Source organism: Gracilinanus agilis, chromosome 4, assembly GCF_016433145.1.
Source record: "Gracilinanus agilis isolate LMUSP501 chromosome 4, AgileGrace, whole genome shotgun sequence".
Lineage (NCBI taxonomy): Eukaryota > Metazoa > Chordata > Mammalia > Didelphimorphia > Didelphidae > Gracilinanus > Gracilinanus agilis.
This window is the reverse complement of record NC_058133.1, coordinates 64,943,543-64,956,671: the sequence shown is the minus strand read 5'-3', so window position 1 is coordinate 64,956,671 and position 13,129 is coordinate 64,943,543. Positions and strand designations below refer to the sequence as shown.

Genomic DNA, 13,129 nt, shown 5'->3' with positions numbered 1-13,129 from the left:
GATATCTTCTATGTGCAAAACACTGTCCTGGAACTAAGGATATAAAGACAAACATGGAACAGAATAGTCCCCAACCCTCAAGGGTCTTTCATTCTGCTGGGAAGAATAGTGATGGGACCTAGAAAATGTCCTGAGAAGTCAAGACAAGGCTACAAATGACTTTGAGAAGGGACAGAGTATTAGACTAGCTACCATTGTTAGTCTAATGCTTCACCTGAACTAAGCCTTGACATTGAATAAGTATTTAGAGAGAATATCAAGGGAATATCAAGGGAAATAATGAAAAAAAAAATGTGAAGGAAAGGGGCCTAGCAGTACCAGATATTAAACTATACTATAAAGCAGCAGTCATCAAAACAATATGGTACTGGCTAAGAGATAGAGAGGAGGATCAATGGAATAGACTTGGGGTAAATGACATCAGCAAGACAGTGTATGATGAACCCAAAGAGCCCAACTTTTGGGACATGAATCCACTATTTGACAAAAACTGCTGGGAAATTTGGAAAACAATATGGGAGAGATTAGGTCTAGATCAACATCTCACACCCTACACCAAGATAAATTCAGAATGGGTGAACGACTTGAATATAAAGAGGGAAACTATAAACATGTTAAGTGAACACAGAATAGTATACTTGTCAGATCTCTGGGAAAGGAAAGACTTTAAAACCAAGCAAGAGTTAGAGAAAATTACAAAATGTAAATTAAATGGTTTTGATTATATTAAACTAAAAAGTTTTTGTACAAACAAAAACAATGTAGTCAAAATCAGGAGGGAAACAACAAATTGGGAAAAAATCTTTATAACGAAAAACTCTGACAGGGGTCTAATTACTCAAATATACAAGGAGTTAAAGCAATTGTATAAAAAATCAAGCCATTCCCCAATTGATAAATGGGCAAGAGACATGAATAGGCAATTTTCAGGTAAAGAAATCAAAAGCGTCAATAAGCACATGAGAAAGTGTTCCAAATCTCTAATAATTAGAGAAATGCAAATCAAAACAACTCTGAGGTATCACTTCACACCCAGCAGATTGGCTAAAATGAAAGAAGGGGAGAGTAATGAATGTTGGAGGGGATGTGGCAAAATTGGGACATTAATGCATTGCTGGTGGAGTTGTGAACTGATCCAGCCATTCTGGCTGGCAATTTGGAATCATGCTCAAAGGGCTATAAAAGAATGCCTGCCCTTTGATCCAGCCATACCATTGCTGGGTTTGTACCCCAAAGAGATCATAGATAAACAGACTTGTATGAAAATATTCATAGCTGTGCTTTTTGTGGTGGCAACAAATTGGAAAAGGAGGGTATGTCCTTCAATTGTGGAATGGCTGAACAAATTGTGGTATATGCGGGTGATGGAATACTATTGTGCTAAAAGGAATAATAAACTGGAGGAGTTCCAGGCGAACTGGAGAGACCTCCGGGAACAGATGCAGAGTGAAAGGAGCAGAGCCAGAAGAACTCTGTACACAGAGACTGATATACTGTGGTAAAATTGAATGTAATGGACCTCAGTACCAGCAACAATGCAATGACCCAGGACAATTCTGAGGGATTTATGGTAAAGATGCTACCCACATTCAGAGGAAGGACTGCGGGAGAGGAAACATATAAAAACATATATAAAAACAACTGCTTGAACGCATGGGTCGGGGTGGACATGATTGAGCGTGTGGACTCGAAACTACCACACCAATGCAACTACCAACAATTTGGAAATTGGTCTTGATCAAGGACACATGACAAAACTAGTGGAAATGCGCATTGGCCATGGGTGGGGGGAGTGCGGGGGGGGGGCGAAGGGGAAAGGAGGAGCATGAATCATGTAACCATGTTAAAAATGAATATTAATAAATGTTAAAAAAATATCTATTACAGACTCTATTTCTCTAAATGACTTCCAACAGCCTCCTGGAGTTGTCAAGTTGTTTTTGGATTAACCAACCTGCTGGTACCAGAGCTTTTCAGGGCTCAGGTGACCAGGACCAAACACAAAGACTGCCTCAGCCTGGATTGGTCCCGTAGGGAATCCAGATAACAGACCCTATCCTGACCCTATTTCTCCAATCGGCCTTCCACAAGAGAATATGTTGTCTAATTTCATTTCAATTTCAATTGTGAAATTGAAATTCATTCAATTTCATCAACTGATGAAGAAAGAATAGTATGCCAAGTATGTTCATGAGAATTCTGGGTTTGTTCTTCTAGTTTGTGACTTATTCAGACTCATCTTTCCCATATTTTGTCTAAAGACCTCTAATGAAATTGGGCCCACTAACTACTTAGTACCCCATGCCGGTGGTTCTATTTATTTACAAGGATTTTTTTTTTCTGATATCAAGCCTAAATTTTTCTCTTTATAGCATCCACTCATTGTTTCTGGTTCTGTCCACTGGAGACAAATATAACAAGTCGCCCTTTCCATATGATAACCTTTAAGTTATGGCTACCATGTTTCCTTCTGACTCTTTACTTTTTCAGCTTAAACATTCCCATTTCCTTCAGCTGATTTCTATCAGACTTAGGTCCCTTTGTCATTTTGTAAAATCTGTAATATCTAAATGTTAACTCAATTCAATATACACCTTTCTAGGTTGCCTTTAGAAAACAGAAGAATAGGGGTAAAAGCATGGATTCCATTCCAAATCATTATAATTACATTTCATTAGAGAAAAGATTTATTGTGAATAACAATGAATGTGTTGAAGCTTTAAGATATGATGGATAACTTAGTGGACATGAGAAAATTTATATTGGAAAGATACTCTATTAATGAAATCAATGTGAAAAAGTCTTCAACTCCAACTCAAGCTTCAATGAATTCATACTAGATTTAAAACTGCATATATGTATTGAATGTGGGAAAGTCTTTGGCCAGAAGGTATACCTCAATATATATCAAACAGTGCATATGGGAGAGAAATCCTATAAATGTAATAATGTGGGAGTCTTCAGTCAGAAAAGAAGCTTTAATATACCATTAAAAATTCATTCTGTTTAATATAACCTAGAGAATTCATTCCGTAAATAAATCCTTCAAATGTAATAAATATAGGTGGGAAAGCCTTCAGAGAGAGGGGAAGTCTTAATAAACATCAGAAAATTCATAGTAGAGAGAAATCATATAAATGTAATGAATATGGGAAAGCCTCTGGCCATAGAAATTACCTTATAATACATCAGAAAATTCTACTGGCAAGAAATCCTATAAATATAATGAATATGAGAAAGCCTTCAGAAAGACCAAATACATTGTTGCACATCAGATAATTCATATTGGAAAAAATCTTTTTATTACAATGAATGTTGGAAAACTTCAGCCAGAAGACAATTCCTTATTTACTGTAACATTTCATGCCAGATATAAACATTTAATGTGGTGAGTGTGGGAGACTTTTCACCCAAAGTGGAAAAATTACTGAATGCTTAATCATAGATTTAGATTTGCAAGTAACTTTTCAAATAATGTATTTAGCCCCTTGATTTTTACAGGGCAGGAAGCAAACTGAGCTCCTCAATAACATTCAGGTAATAAGTAGAAGATCTAGGATTAGAACAGAGATCTGAGCCAAATCCACTTTTCTTTCCATTACACTATGTTGACCTCAGAATTCATATTGGAGAGAAAACATTTAAACGTCAATCATAGGCTTGTCTTCAGCAGTATTTCATGCTTAGTCAACATCAAAGAATTTCAATATTGGAAAGTGGCATCAGTAGCCATTTAATGTAACCACATACTTTAAAAGGAATTTGACAACTCTACATACTTGCAGTTATTATTCAATTTTTACTTGAAGATTTATATAAGAGGGAAACCACTTATTCCTGAGGTAGTCATCTTATTTCTCTTTGGAGTAGCTCAAAAGTGAAGTGGAGAGGCATCAAAATGAAATATTCTGAAAAACAAAAGGCAACAGTTTTATATGTAATACACATGTAAAATATTATTTGTGTATTTTTAAAGGCATGATACTTAGAGCTAATATGATATTCTAGATCTAGTCTCAGCTCTCCAGGATCCAATAGATCTTTCACTTCCCTTTTTCATGGAATCTGTGTCTGTCTTAATGTCAACAACATTAGCTGTTTTGGTTGTCATATCAAACTATTGGGTGGTTGAGCTTGCAGATTTATTAAAACTCCTAAATCTCTTACTGGATGAATCTGATCTTAAATATGCCTCCCTGATATTTTAATTTTGAAGTTAATTTTTTTCATTCCACAATATAAAAAGTATGTATATATGTATACATACATATACATATATTTAAGTTCCATATTTTTAGATTGTCTGATTTATTAGTCTGCCAGTATCTTTTTGAATTCAGAAACAGTCATCCAATATATTACCTATCCCTCCCAGATGTCATCTGCAAATTTGATGAGAATGCCTTCTAAACCTTTCTCTAAGACACTGATAAAAATAGAATGTCAACTCAAGAAAAAAAGAGTTATGTTTTAATGATTGTTAATAAAATGGGAGGTCAAAGAAGGATATTACTGATGTAGCACAGTAGAAGAGAAAATCCTTCAGAGCCCATTTTTNACCTTTCTCTAAGACACTGATAAAAATAGAATGTCAACTCAAGAAAAAAAGAGTTATGTTTTAATGATTGTTAATAAAATGGGAGGTCAAAGAAGGATATTACTGATGTAGCACAGTAGAAGAGAAAATCCTTCAGAGCCCATTTTTCTTCTTTCTCACTTAAGTTCAGAGAGAGAGAGAGAGAGAGAGAGAAAGAGAGAGAGAGAGAGAGAGAGAGAGAGAGAGAGAGAGAGAGGAACTGAAGTCAAATCCAAACTTTGTTCGAGGTCAAAAGACAAAGTTAGATAGAATCCAGAAAGGAAAACTATTGGTTTCATTGAAAGAAACATTTTCTTTGGCAGATCCTCAATCTTTTCTATCTTCAACTATGTAGAATTATTCTTGGAACCACAACCACAAAAGAATTACAAGAAAAGAAGTTTAACTATTTATCTTACACATGATTCCAGAATTGCTACAAGACACAGAATGTCCCATCTCTGCCCCATGAAACTTTCACTTCTTTCAAACCCTGAATTAGGTGTCACTTTCCCAAGGAAACATTTCATAGTTCTCCATTATCCCTCTCTCCCATTATAAGAACTGCTCTAGTACCATATTGGGTATGGGAGATTTTGAGGAGAGAGTGGCTATCCTAATCTCTAATTAAGCAGTACCTCAACTTCAGAACCTTTCAAGATAGAGGGGCAGATCCCCAAAATTCTCTGGATCTAAGATAGCTAGGCTTAGGAGATTCCAACAGACATCAACACAACTCCACCCCTCAAAAAATTTCACACATATACAAACTTTTTGAAATTTCAAAAAGAAAGTTAGGAAATATGGAATTTGTAAAACATGACAGAATAAATAGCACTATAAAATTGTTTCTTGAGAACTAAGCTGGTTTCTAGCCAAATGTAGAGCCATATAGCTTTATTTTCATGGTTTAGGGAAATGCTGCCTCCTTCAGATACCCAAACATGCTACTCTTCAAATACATCAGGAACCATCAGAATGCATACTTGTTCCACTGACTCATCTCTTGTGATCACTATCTGAGCTTTAATAGATATTCTTCATAAGTTTAGAAGGTTAAAAAAGCCTATCCCCAGAATGTTAATCTTCTGGAGATAAGCTTTTCCAAAATTACCTAGGTTGGACATTGCCAACTATCACAGTCTATCATTGATTTAAAAGGACCAGTGCTTGTATTTCACTAACAGCTTTCATGCTATGATGAGGAAAAGACTAGTAGAGATTCTATTCATAACATACTCGAATGAAATTTTTCTCTGTTTCTAATGATTTCTTGTTGGTGTCTGACATTCTACCAGTTTCTTGCTTTGACCTTGTTACTTTGAAAAGTTCGAGTTTCCCTGTGAGAGTAAATAATATAGTAAGATATTATTTTTCAAATATTTATATCAACACTTTTTGTGGTAGCAAAGAAATAAAAACAAAGCTGATTGATTGTTGAAGACTGGATACATATAGTGTGGTACATGAATATAATATACCATGCTGTAAGAAACAATGAATATGATAAATATAGAGAAGCACAGAAAGACATATATATTGATGCAAAGTGAAGTAAGCAGAGCCAGTAGGGCAATCTACACAGTGACTCCAAAATGTAAATGCAGAGACAAAAACATTCAAATAAAGTAATCAAAACAGAGTGCTGCAAAATTATAACAACCAATCAAGACCCCAAAGAAAAATTTGAGGCAATACTTCTGCCTACTTTTTTACATAGGTGGGGAGATATGGGTATGGGAAACTGCATATAGTGTCAGATTTTTTAATCATTTTGAATAACTTTTTTAAAATTCCTCTTTTTTTTTATTCTTAAGTATAATAGATGCTTCTCTGGTAGGGGTCAAAGAAAGGATATAGTGGAAAATATAAGTATTATGAAATTTCAAATGTCAATAAAATTTATATTTTAAAGGATATGATTTTTCATAAATAATTTTGCATGAATTAGTATTTCAAAGCTTTTCCAGAGTCATCATTAATTGAAAAGAATAGAAAGAGAGGTTCAGAAAACAGAATTCTTCCCAGGGAAGATCTACCTTTATTGGCAATAGAACAAGGAAAACAATAAAAACCAGATGATGTTGGATTAGAGTTTAAAACTCAACACTGTTGGCCTGCTGAATGAGCAGATAACACTATGAGAATAAGGCAAAGAAGTATCTGATGAGCAAAAGGAAGGGAGGAGAGGTCCTAAGCTTAGGGAGAGAAGTACTAGTGAAGGAAAGGCTGTCCAAAAGTAAACTTGGCTTACTTTGCAGTTTTGCCCAGGACTGGCCCTGGCAATGCCTTCCTGGTTATTGGTTTTATCAAGCTTCCACTAGCACAGGTTACTTTTGCCTGCTCAAGTCAAGACATCATAGACACAAAGAAAACAAAACTTTTCCTTCAGAGTACAATGAGATTTGTCCTTAGAATCCAGGTGCAGCACCTGTTTTTGTACACTTCATTGTTCCAAAGGATTAATTAACAAAAGAATGCCTGTTCCCTTAATCTCCCACATATCTCAATTTACAGTTCTGGTGTTGCTGGGAAATGACTACATTTATTCTCTTCAATTATGACCAAAGGGTACTTGTTAAACCCATTTTTTCTCCCTAAGTCCTATTATTCTCCCACAGGTTTTTGCTGGGACTTGCTTTATATAAAACACAAAATGAAACGGAAATTTCTCTTTAAGAATAACTCCTCCCCAGTCTCCAATTTTCCCCTTAAAACCACATCCTTCCCTTCTTTGTAGACCTGCTCAAGATCTTTAAGGAGAAAGACTGACTGATCCAAAGGTAAGAATAGAGAAGTGCAAAGAGAAAAGAGAAAGTATCTCTTGGAAAAGCCAGGAACACACCTACTCTAGACACAATGTTATCCAAGGAAGTCCACAAACAAATTACCAGCATATACAGTACTAGTCAGTATTTAGAAACTTGGTATATTCAAGCCAAAAATCTTCTCAAATTATGTAGTTTCATAAAAAAGAAATCAGTGAATCATAGATCTTAAAGACTTCCAGTCTAGTCGATATGTCTGCCTTTAGAGACACAAAGGCATTATTTTCATTTTATGGATGAGGCAATTAGTTAAATTTCTTCATTTTCAGAGTAAACTACCCAGACCCATAAAGAAGTGTTCTGTTCAATGGCATACAAGTAATTAGGTCCTTGATGAAATCTCTAGATAGGGCCAAAATTACACCTGTGATGAAGAAATTTTTTTTTAGCTATTCAGAATAATAGTTAAATAAGATTAAAGCAGAATAATAAGGGTTAAAATCCTGGCTTTTACTATTTACCATGTGCCTTAGGCAAGTTTCATAATCTGTAAAATGAGAAAGTTAGACTAAATGATTTCTGAGCTCTTTTCTCACCCCTACTAGGACTTTTGATTCTGAATTGTGTTCAATCAACTCTACCTCTTCCCCATCTCTACCTCCTTTATTGATCCAGGATGGATAAGGAAGATTAGAATTGGGCTTGTTAGTATATGACCATGTATGTGTATATATGTGTGTATACATATACACACACTAGTCCATAGGGGGATACAGATGAACCATGTCTTGGTGTATTTCCTACAGAGCCCCAAGTGATAATGTTGCTGGAGAACTCTACTTAGATCTCTGTTCCCACAGGAGACCATGAGGAAGAAAGTGGCGATTGTTGGAGCTGGTGTGAGTGGCCTGGCCTCCATCAGAGCCTGTTTGGAAGAAGGGCTTGAGCCTACCTGCTTTGAGAGGAGCAATGATGTTGGAGGCTTATGGAAATTCTCAGTGAGTAGGATTTCATGATGCCACACTGGGGATCTGAACAAGGGTTTCCATAGCAAAATAAATTAAGTGTAAACTTTGTGTTTGAGGGATGGGAAAATCTTCAGAAGACCTATCCTCCCTCACTGGACTGAAACTATACCAGTGTAAGTTAGCAGCATCCCATCTCCCATCTGAAAATTGCACCTAAGACATCCTCAGCATTATGAGAAGAACTCAGAGTAGAGAATGCCAGACCATGAAAAGTGGCTAATATTTTAAGCATCTAAGTGGCATGATTTTGAGTGTTGTGCTTGGAGCAAGGAAGATCCGCGTTTGCATCTTGCCTCAAACACTTACTAGTTGTACAATGTTGACAAATAACTTTACTTCTCTCATTTTTGGTTTCCTCATCTATTAAATGAGTGTAATAATAGCACTGACTTTATATGGTTGTTGTGAGGATGATATGAGTTGATGTGGGCAATGCCTTTTGAAAAATGTAAAGCACTATGTAAATGCTAGAAACTATTATAGCTACCAATGTCATGGAATACTCTGGGAATTACCCAAATCTATTTCTCCAAAAGAACAGACTCATCCTCAGCTAAGAGACACACTACCTGTCAATGAGCCTGTAAATAAGGCCTTTAAAACTTGTTAGGATTTTCCCTTTGTTGGTAATATGGATTTAGGCCCACAAAATTGACAGGAGCATGCCGGACCTTTTCTGCTATAGCTCCCATGAATATCTTCATTGCTATTGGACTTTAAAGGGGCAGAAAGGAAATCACAGTATGTGTTTGATATTCTAATCCATTTGATACTTTTTCCAAAGCCACTTTATATCCATGACTTGAGTTTATTTTTCCCCTTAGTAAAATGGGCTGATTTGAGTTTGGCAGGGATGAATGATGAAAGGACCATCTCTCTTCAGCCTTGCAAGGGTCTTGTTTCCTCCTTAATATAACAGTCTTTCAGTTTTGGGTGAGGTAAATTCACCAATTGTGTTAATTTAATAGATGAATTAATGAGATTTGAAGGTTACCTTTTACTCTTTCTTTTCAAGAGAGAAATGTTTATTTTCACACCTGTTACCCTGCACCCACATACAAACATCCTTCCCATGGGGAGTTCTTTTTCACTTTTTGCCAGTATTGAAAGGGTTCCATTGGAGTACTTTAATCCACTTATCATATATCACGCTTATCTCTTAAATAGCCCATCTCTCTTCTGGTCATGTAGTCCCGTGATGTCATCTTATACTCTTGTTAGTTTTTCAGAGTTCCATACTGGTTACATGATAATATAACCAATATACAGTGTGTATATCAGGAATAGAGAATACAGATAAATAAAAGCTAAGTTTGGATAGAAGGAAGCTTGGATAAATTGGATAGAAGGAAGATAGAGAGCCAGATTATTTTCTAGAAATTACAAAACCCTTTCACCAATCTCATGTTTCCATGAAAGCACAGGCCATCTTTTAGAAACAAATGTTTTAGTTATGTTGCCATATGGCAATAAAACAGACCATCATTGCCTATGAAGAACTAAAAGTGAATGTTATACAGAGGGCAGTGGGGAGATAGATGACAGGTATGAGCTGGCTCTTCTTCACATTTTCACATTAGCTTATAACCAATGAAAAATCATTGGATTTGAAGTTAATTTGAACTCTAGATCCCCACCTATATATAACCTTAAGTAGGTTAACTACCTCTTCTGCCTTCTATATCATGCACATACCTCTATATCATCTATTTATGCCAAGGAAATGTACCCTCCCTCCTTTCTCTGGGGTTGAGCAGGTGACCATTGAGTGAATTGGGTCATGAGGAAAGAGTGGCAGTCAAGAAAAGGCAGCGATAAAAATCAAGAGATCAGGAGACCGAGGTCAGGATGATATCCCCTGCACTGCTCCCCGTACTGCCCCCCTGGGCATTCCAGGCAAAATAGAAAGCCACAGTTGGCTCCCAAGATATGATGTGTGAGAGTTAGTGGGTAAAGAAAAGGTTTGGTAAACTAAGGCAAGAATGGATTTCAGGCTCTTCTCTTCTGTGTTTGTTGCTGACTGGACTTCCCTGTGTAGTGTGGCTAGGGAGTCCTAATGGCAGCCACAGAATATCAAGCTAAATGTAGCAATAAGGAAAGTATCCCATATATCTCTCTCCTATTTTTCATCTTTTTCCTCTACTACTTTTGATTAATAAAATTATTAATTTATAGCCAGTCTCATAATTTTCTCTTTTACATATTTATCATCCAATAAGTAAAGAAATTAGACTAGATAATATGTAAGATCTTTCTAGCTTTAACGTACAATGAGTGTGTAACATTTTTTACTTTTCTATTCTTTAATCCTTGCTTTTCTTTTTAGGACCATGCAGAAGAAGGAAGAGCCAGTATTTACCAATCTGTAGTCACCAACTCTTGCAAAGAAATGATGTGTTTCCCAGACTTCCCTTATCCTGATGACTATCCTAACTACATGCATAACGCTAAGCTCCAGGAATATATAAAAATGTTTGCTCGAAAAAAGAATCTTTTAAAATATATACAATTTGAGGTAAGGCTTCTATTACATGCTTTTTTTCTTAATATTTAAAGGTATAGGATGAGGAGAACACACTTGTACAAATGGCACATCATTAGAAAAAATGGAAACTAACTAATCATACCCTTTACCAATCTAATGTAAATTTGGACTGTCATCTATTGAATTATTAATGTGATAATTCTTCAGGGAAATATTCCCATCCACCCTAGAATCAAAGCATACTGAAAAACAACAGGAAAACATTATCAGGAAACATACAGGCACACGTTACTTTTAAAACCTCTATGGCCCTAGTATTCCAAAAATAAGCCAAGAACTCTTGAGTAGTAGTTTAGATTTCTATGGAGAAAGGCTAGCTCTGGATTCCCCTCTAGTAGGTCTTGCTTCAAAGGAACATGGCACCTAATGGCCACTGTGTTGCTAAACGCAGAGAAAATTAGACAAATGATTATTCCATTTGATTCCCTTGTCTTCTACTAAATTAGTGAATTTCACCTCTATGTTGAGCCAGAGGAGTAAAATATATGCATTATTTCAAGAAATAATAATACTACTTGACAGGTTCTTGGAACTCTACCAATTTTACATAAAAACATGGGAAAAGATTAACTTTCAGAGTCATGTATTAGTTTCCACTTGCATTTTTTCTTTGAAGAACAGTCCTTCAATTTGGTTTTTTCCCCCTAAAATAGAGCTGAAGGGAAGTGTGCCAGTAACTATCACAGATTTAATTAACTTTGCTAATTTAAATTAAACTCAGATTACCTAGGAACTTTGCCCCATGTAGCCATTCCCTTCTTTTTTCCACAACCAACACTACACTCTCATCCCAAGCATAAAAGTTATGAATGCCATAGTCTGTAGGTAGTTTAATAATCAATAAAAAAAATTTGTTAAGCAGTTACTATGTGCCAGGCACTGAACTAAGTAACAGAGATTCCAGGAGTTCCCATTCTAACAGAGAACTGAACAAGTAAATGATTATGTGCATAGAAGATATATATACAAAGTAGATGAAAAATCATCTTAGAGATGCTAATGTTATTTGCAACTGAAGGAACTAGAAAAGTTCACCTAAATAAGATAGAGGTGAGGTGGGAGAATATTTTCTATTCATGAGGGATAGTGAGGACTTGCCTTTAATTACTGAGTTGATTCAGCACCATGTTGTTCCTCTTCTGAGATGACATTAAAGTTTCTAGGGCAATATCTATTTAGATGATTCAATTGACTACTCTTTTCTCCTTTAATCCAGTCTTAGAGGAAGAGGTAATGCTCCTCCTAGTAGACACCAACCTCTTTAATTGTGCCGTAATCCTGCCTCTTCTGTGTCTTCTGGAAACTTGCCCCTTGGTTCATCCTATCTCTCCCTAATTTTTAATTTTCCTTATACAGTGGACCCTTCCCTGTTGCTTACACATATACCTTGATCTTCTCTTTCATTAAACAAGCTTTCACTAGACCCTACCAACTGATTGATTTCATTAATTTCTCTTCCCTTTCATAGCCAAACTTCTAGGGGGAAAAAACCTATCTTTACTCACCTCCATGTCCTCTCTGTACATTCATTTCTGTGCCCCCAAGATTTCGAAATCATGTAATCCATTTCCCAATGTTCATGACAAAGAACAAAAGTTATAGCTCAATTACCTGCAGAAACACTGCAAAAATCATAGAATTACAAATTTCTATGTAAGTGTATATATGCATACCCACACATGCATGTTTATATATTTATAAGGAATCTTTTTTCTCTGGGTTCCTTTAAGACACTAGTCACTAGCATAAAGAAATGTGCCAATTTCCCAGTCACTGGTCAGTGGAATATTGTCACTGAAAGGGATGGAAAACAGGAATCATCCATATTTGATGCTGTGCTGATTTGCTCAGGACACCACGTGTACCCCAATCTGCCAGTTGATTCCTTTCCTGGTAAGTACGGAAGCTATATCATTTTCCATGCAATTTCCATAAAATCCAGAAATTTTGACACAAATAACCAATATGTAAAAAAAAAGAGGAAAAAAGATAACATGCTTTTAAAAATTAAGTTTTATTGATATATTCAATGTTTATAATTCAAACATTTACATTTTTATGTTAGTTTTTTAATGCTAGAAAACATAAGAATAAATGGACCTTTTCTTAAAGATATCTGTGATAAGTGTGTATATATATACATATACATATATATATGGAAAGGGAAAGGGAAAGGGAAAGGGAAAGGGAAAGGGAAAGGGAAAGGGAAAGG

General features: G+C 35.8%; 1 protein-coding gene across 1 annotated transcript in view; it reads left to right on the top strand.

Moving 5' to 3' along the window:
* Positions 1 to 8,210: 8,210 nt before the first annotated feature.
* The window catches only part of LOC123245894 (dimethylaniline monooxygenase [N-oxide-forming] 3-like), a 163,806-nt gene continuing 158,887 nt past the window's right edge, over positions 8,211 to 13,129 (top strand). Inside the window, exons 1-3 of the mRNA XM_044674880.1 lie at positions 8,211 to 8,342; positions 10,699 to 10,887; positions 12,648 to 12,810. Coding sequence (XP_044530815.1) covers positions 8,211 to 8,342; positions 10,699 to 10,887; positions 12,648 to 12,810 — 484 coding nt within the window. The remainder of the gene's footprint in view (positions 8,343 to 10,698; positions 10,888 to 12,647; positions 12,811 to 13,129) is intronic.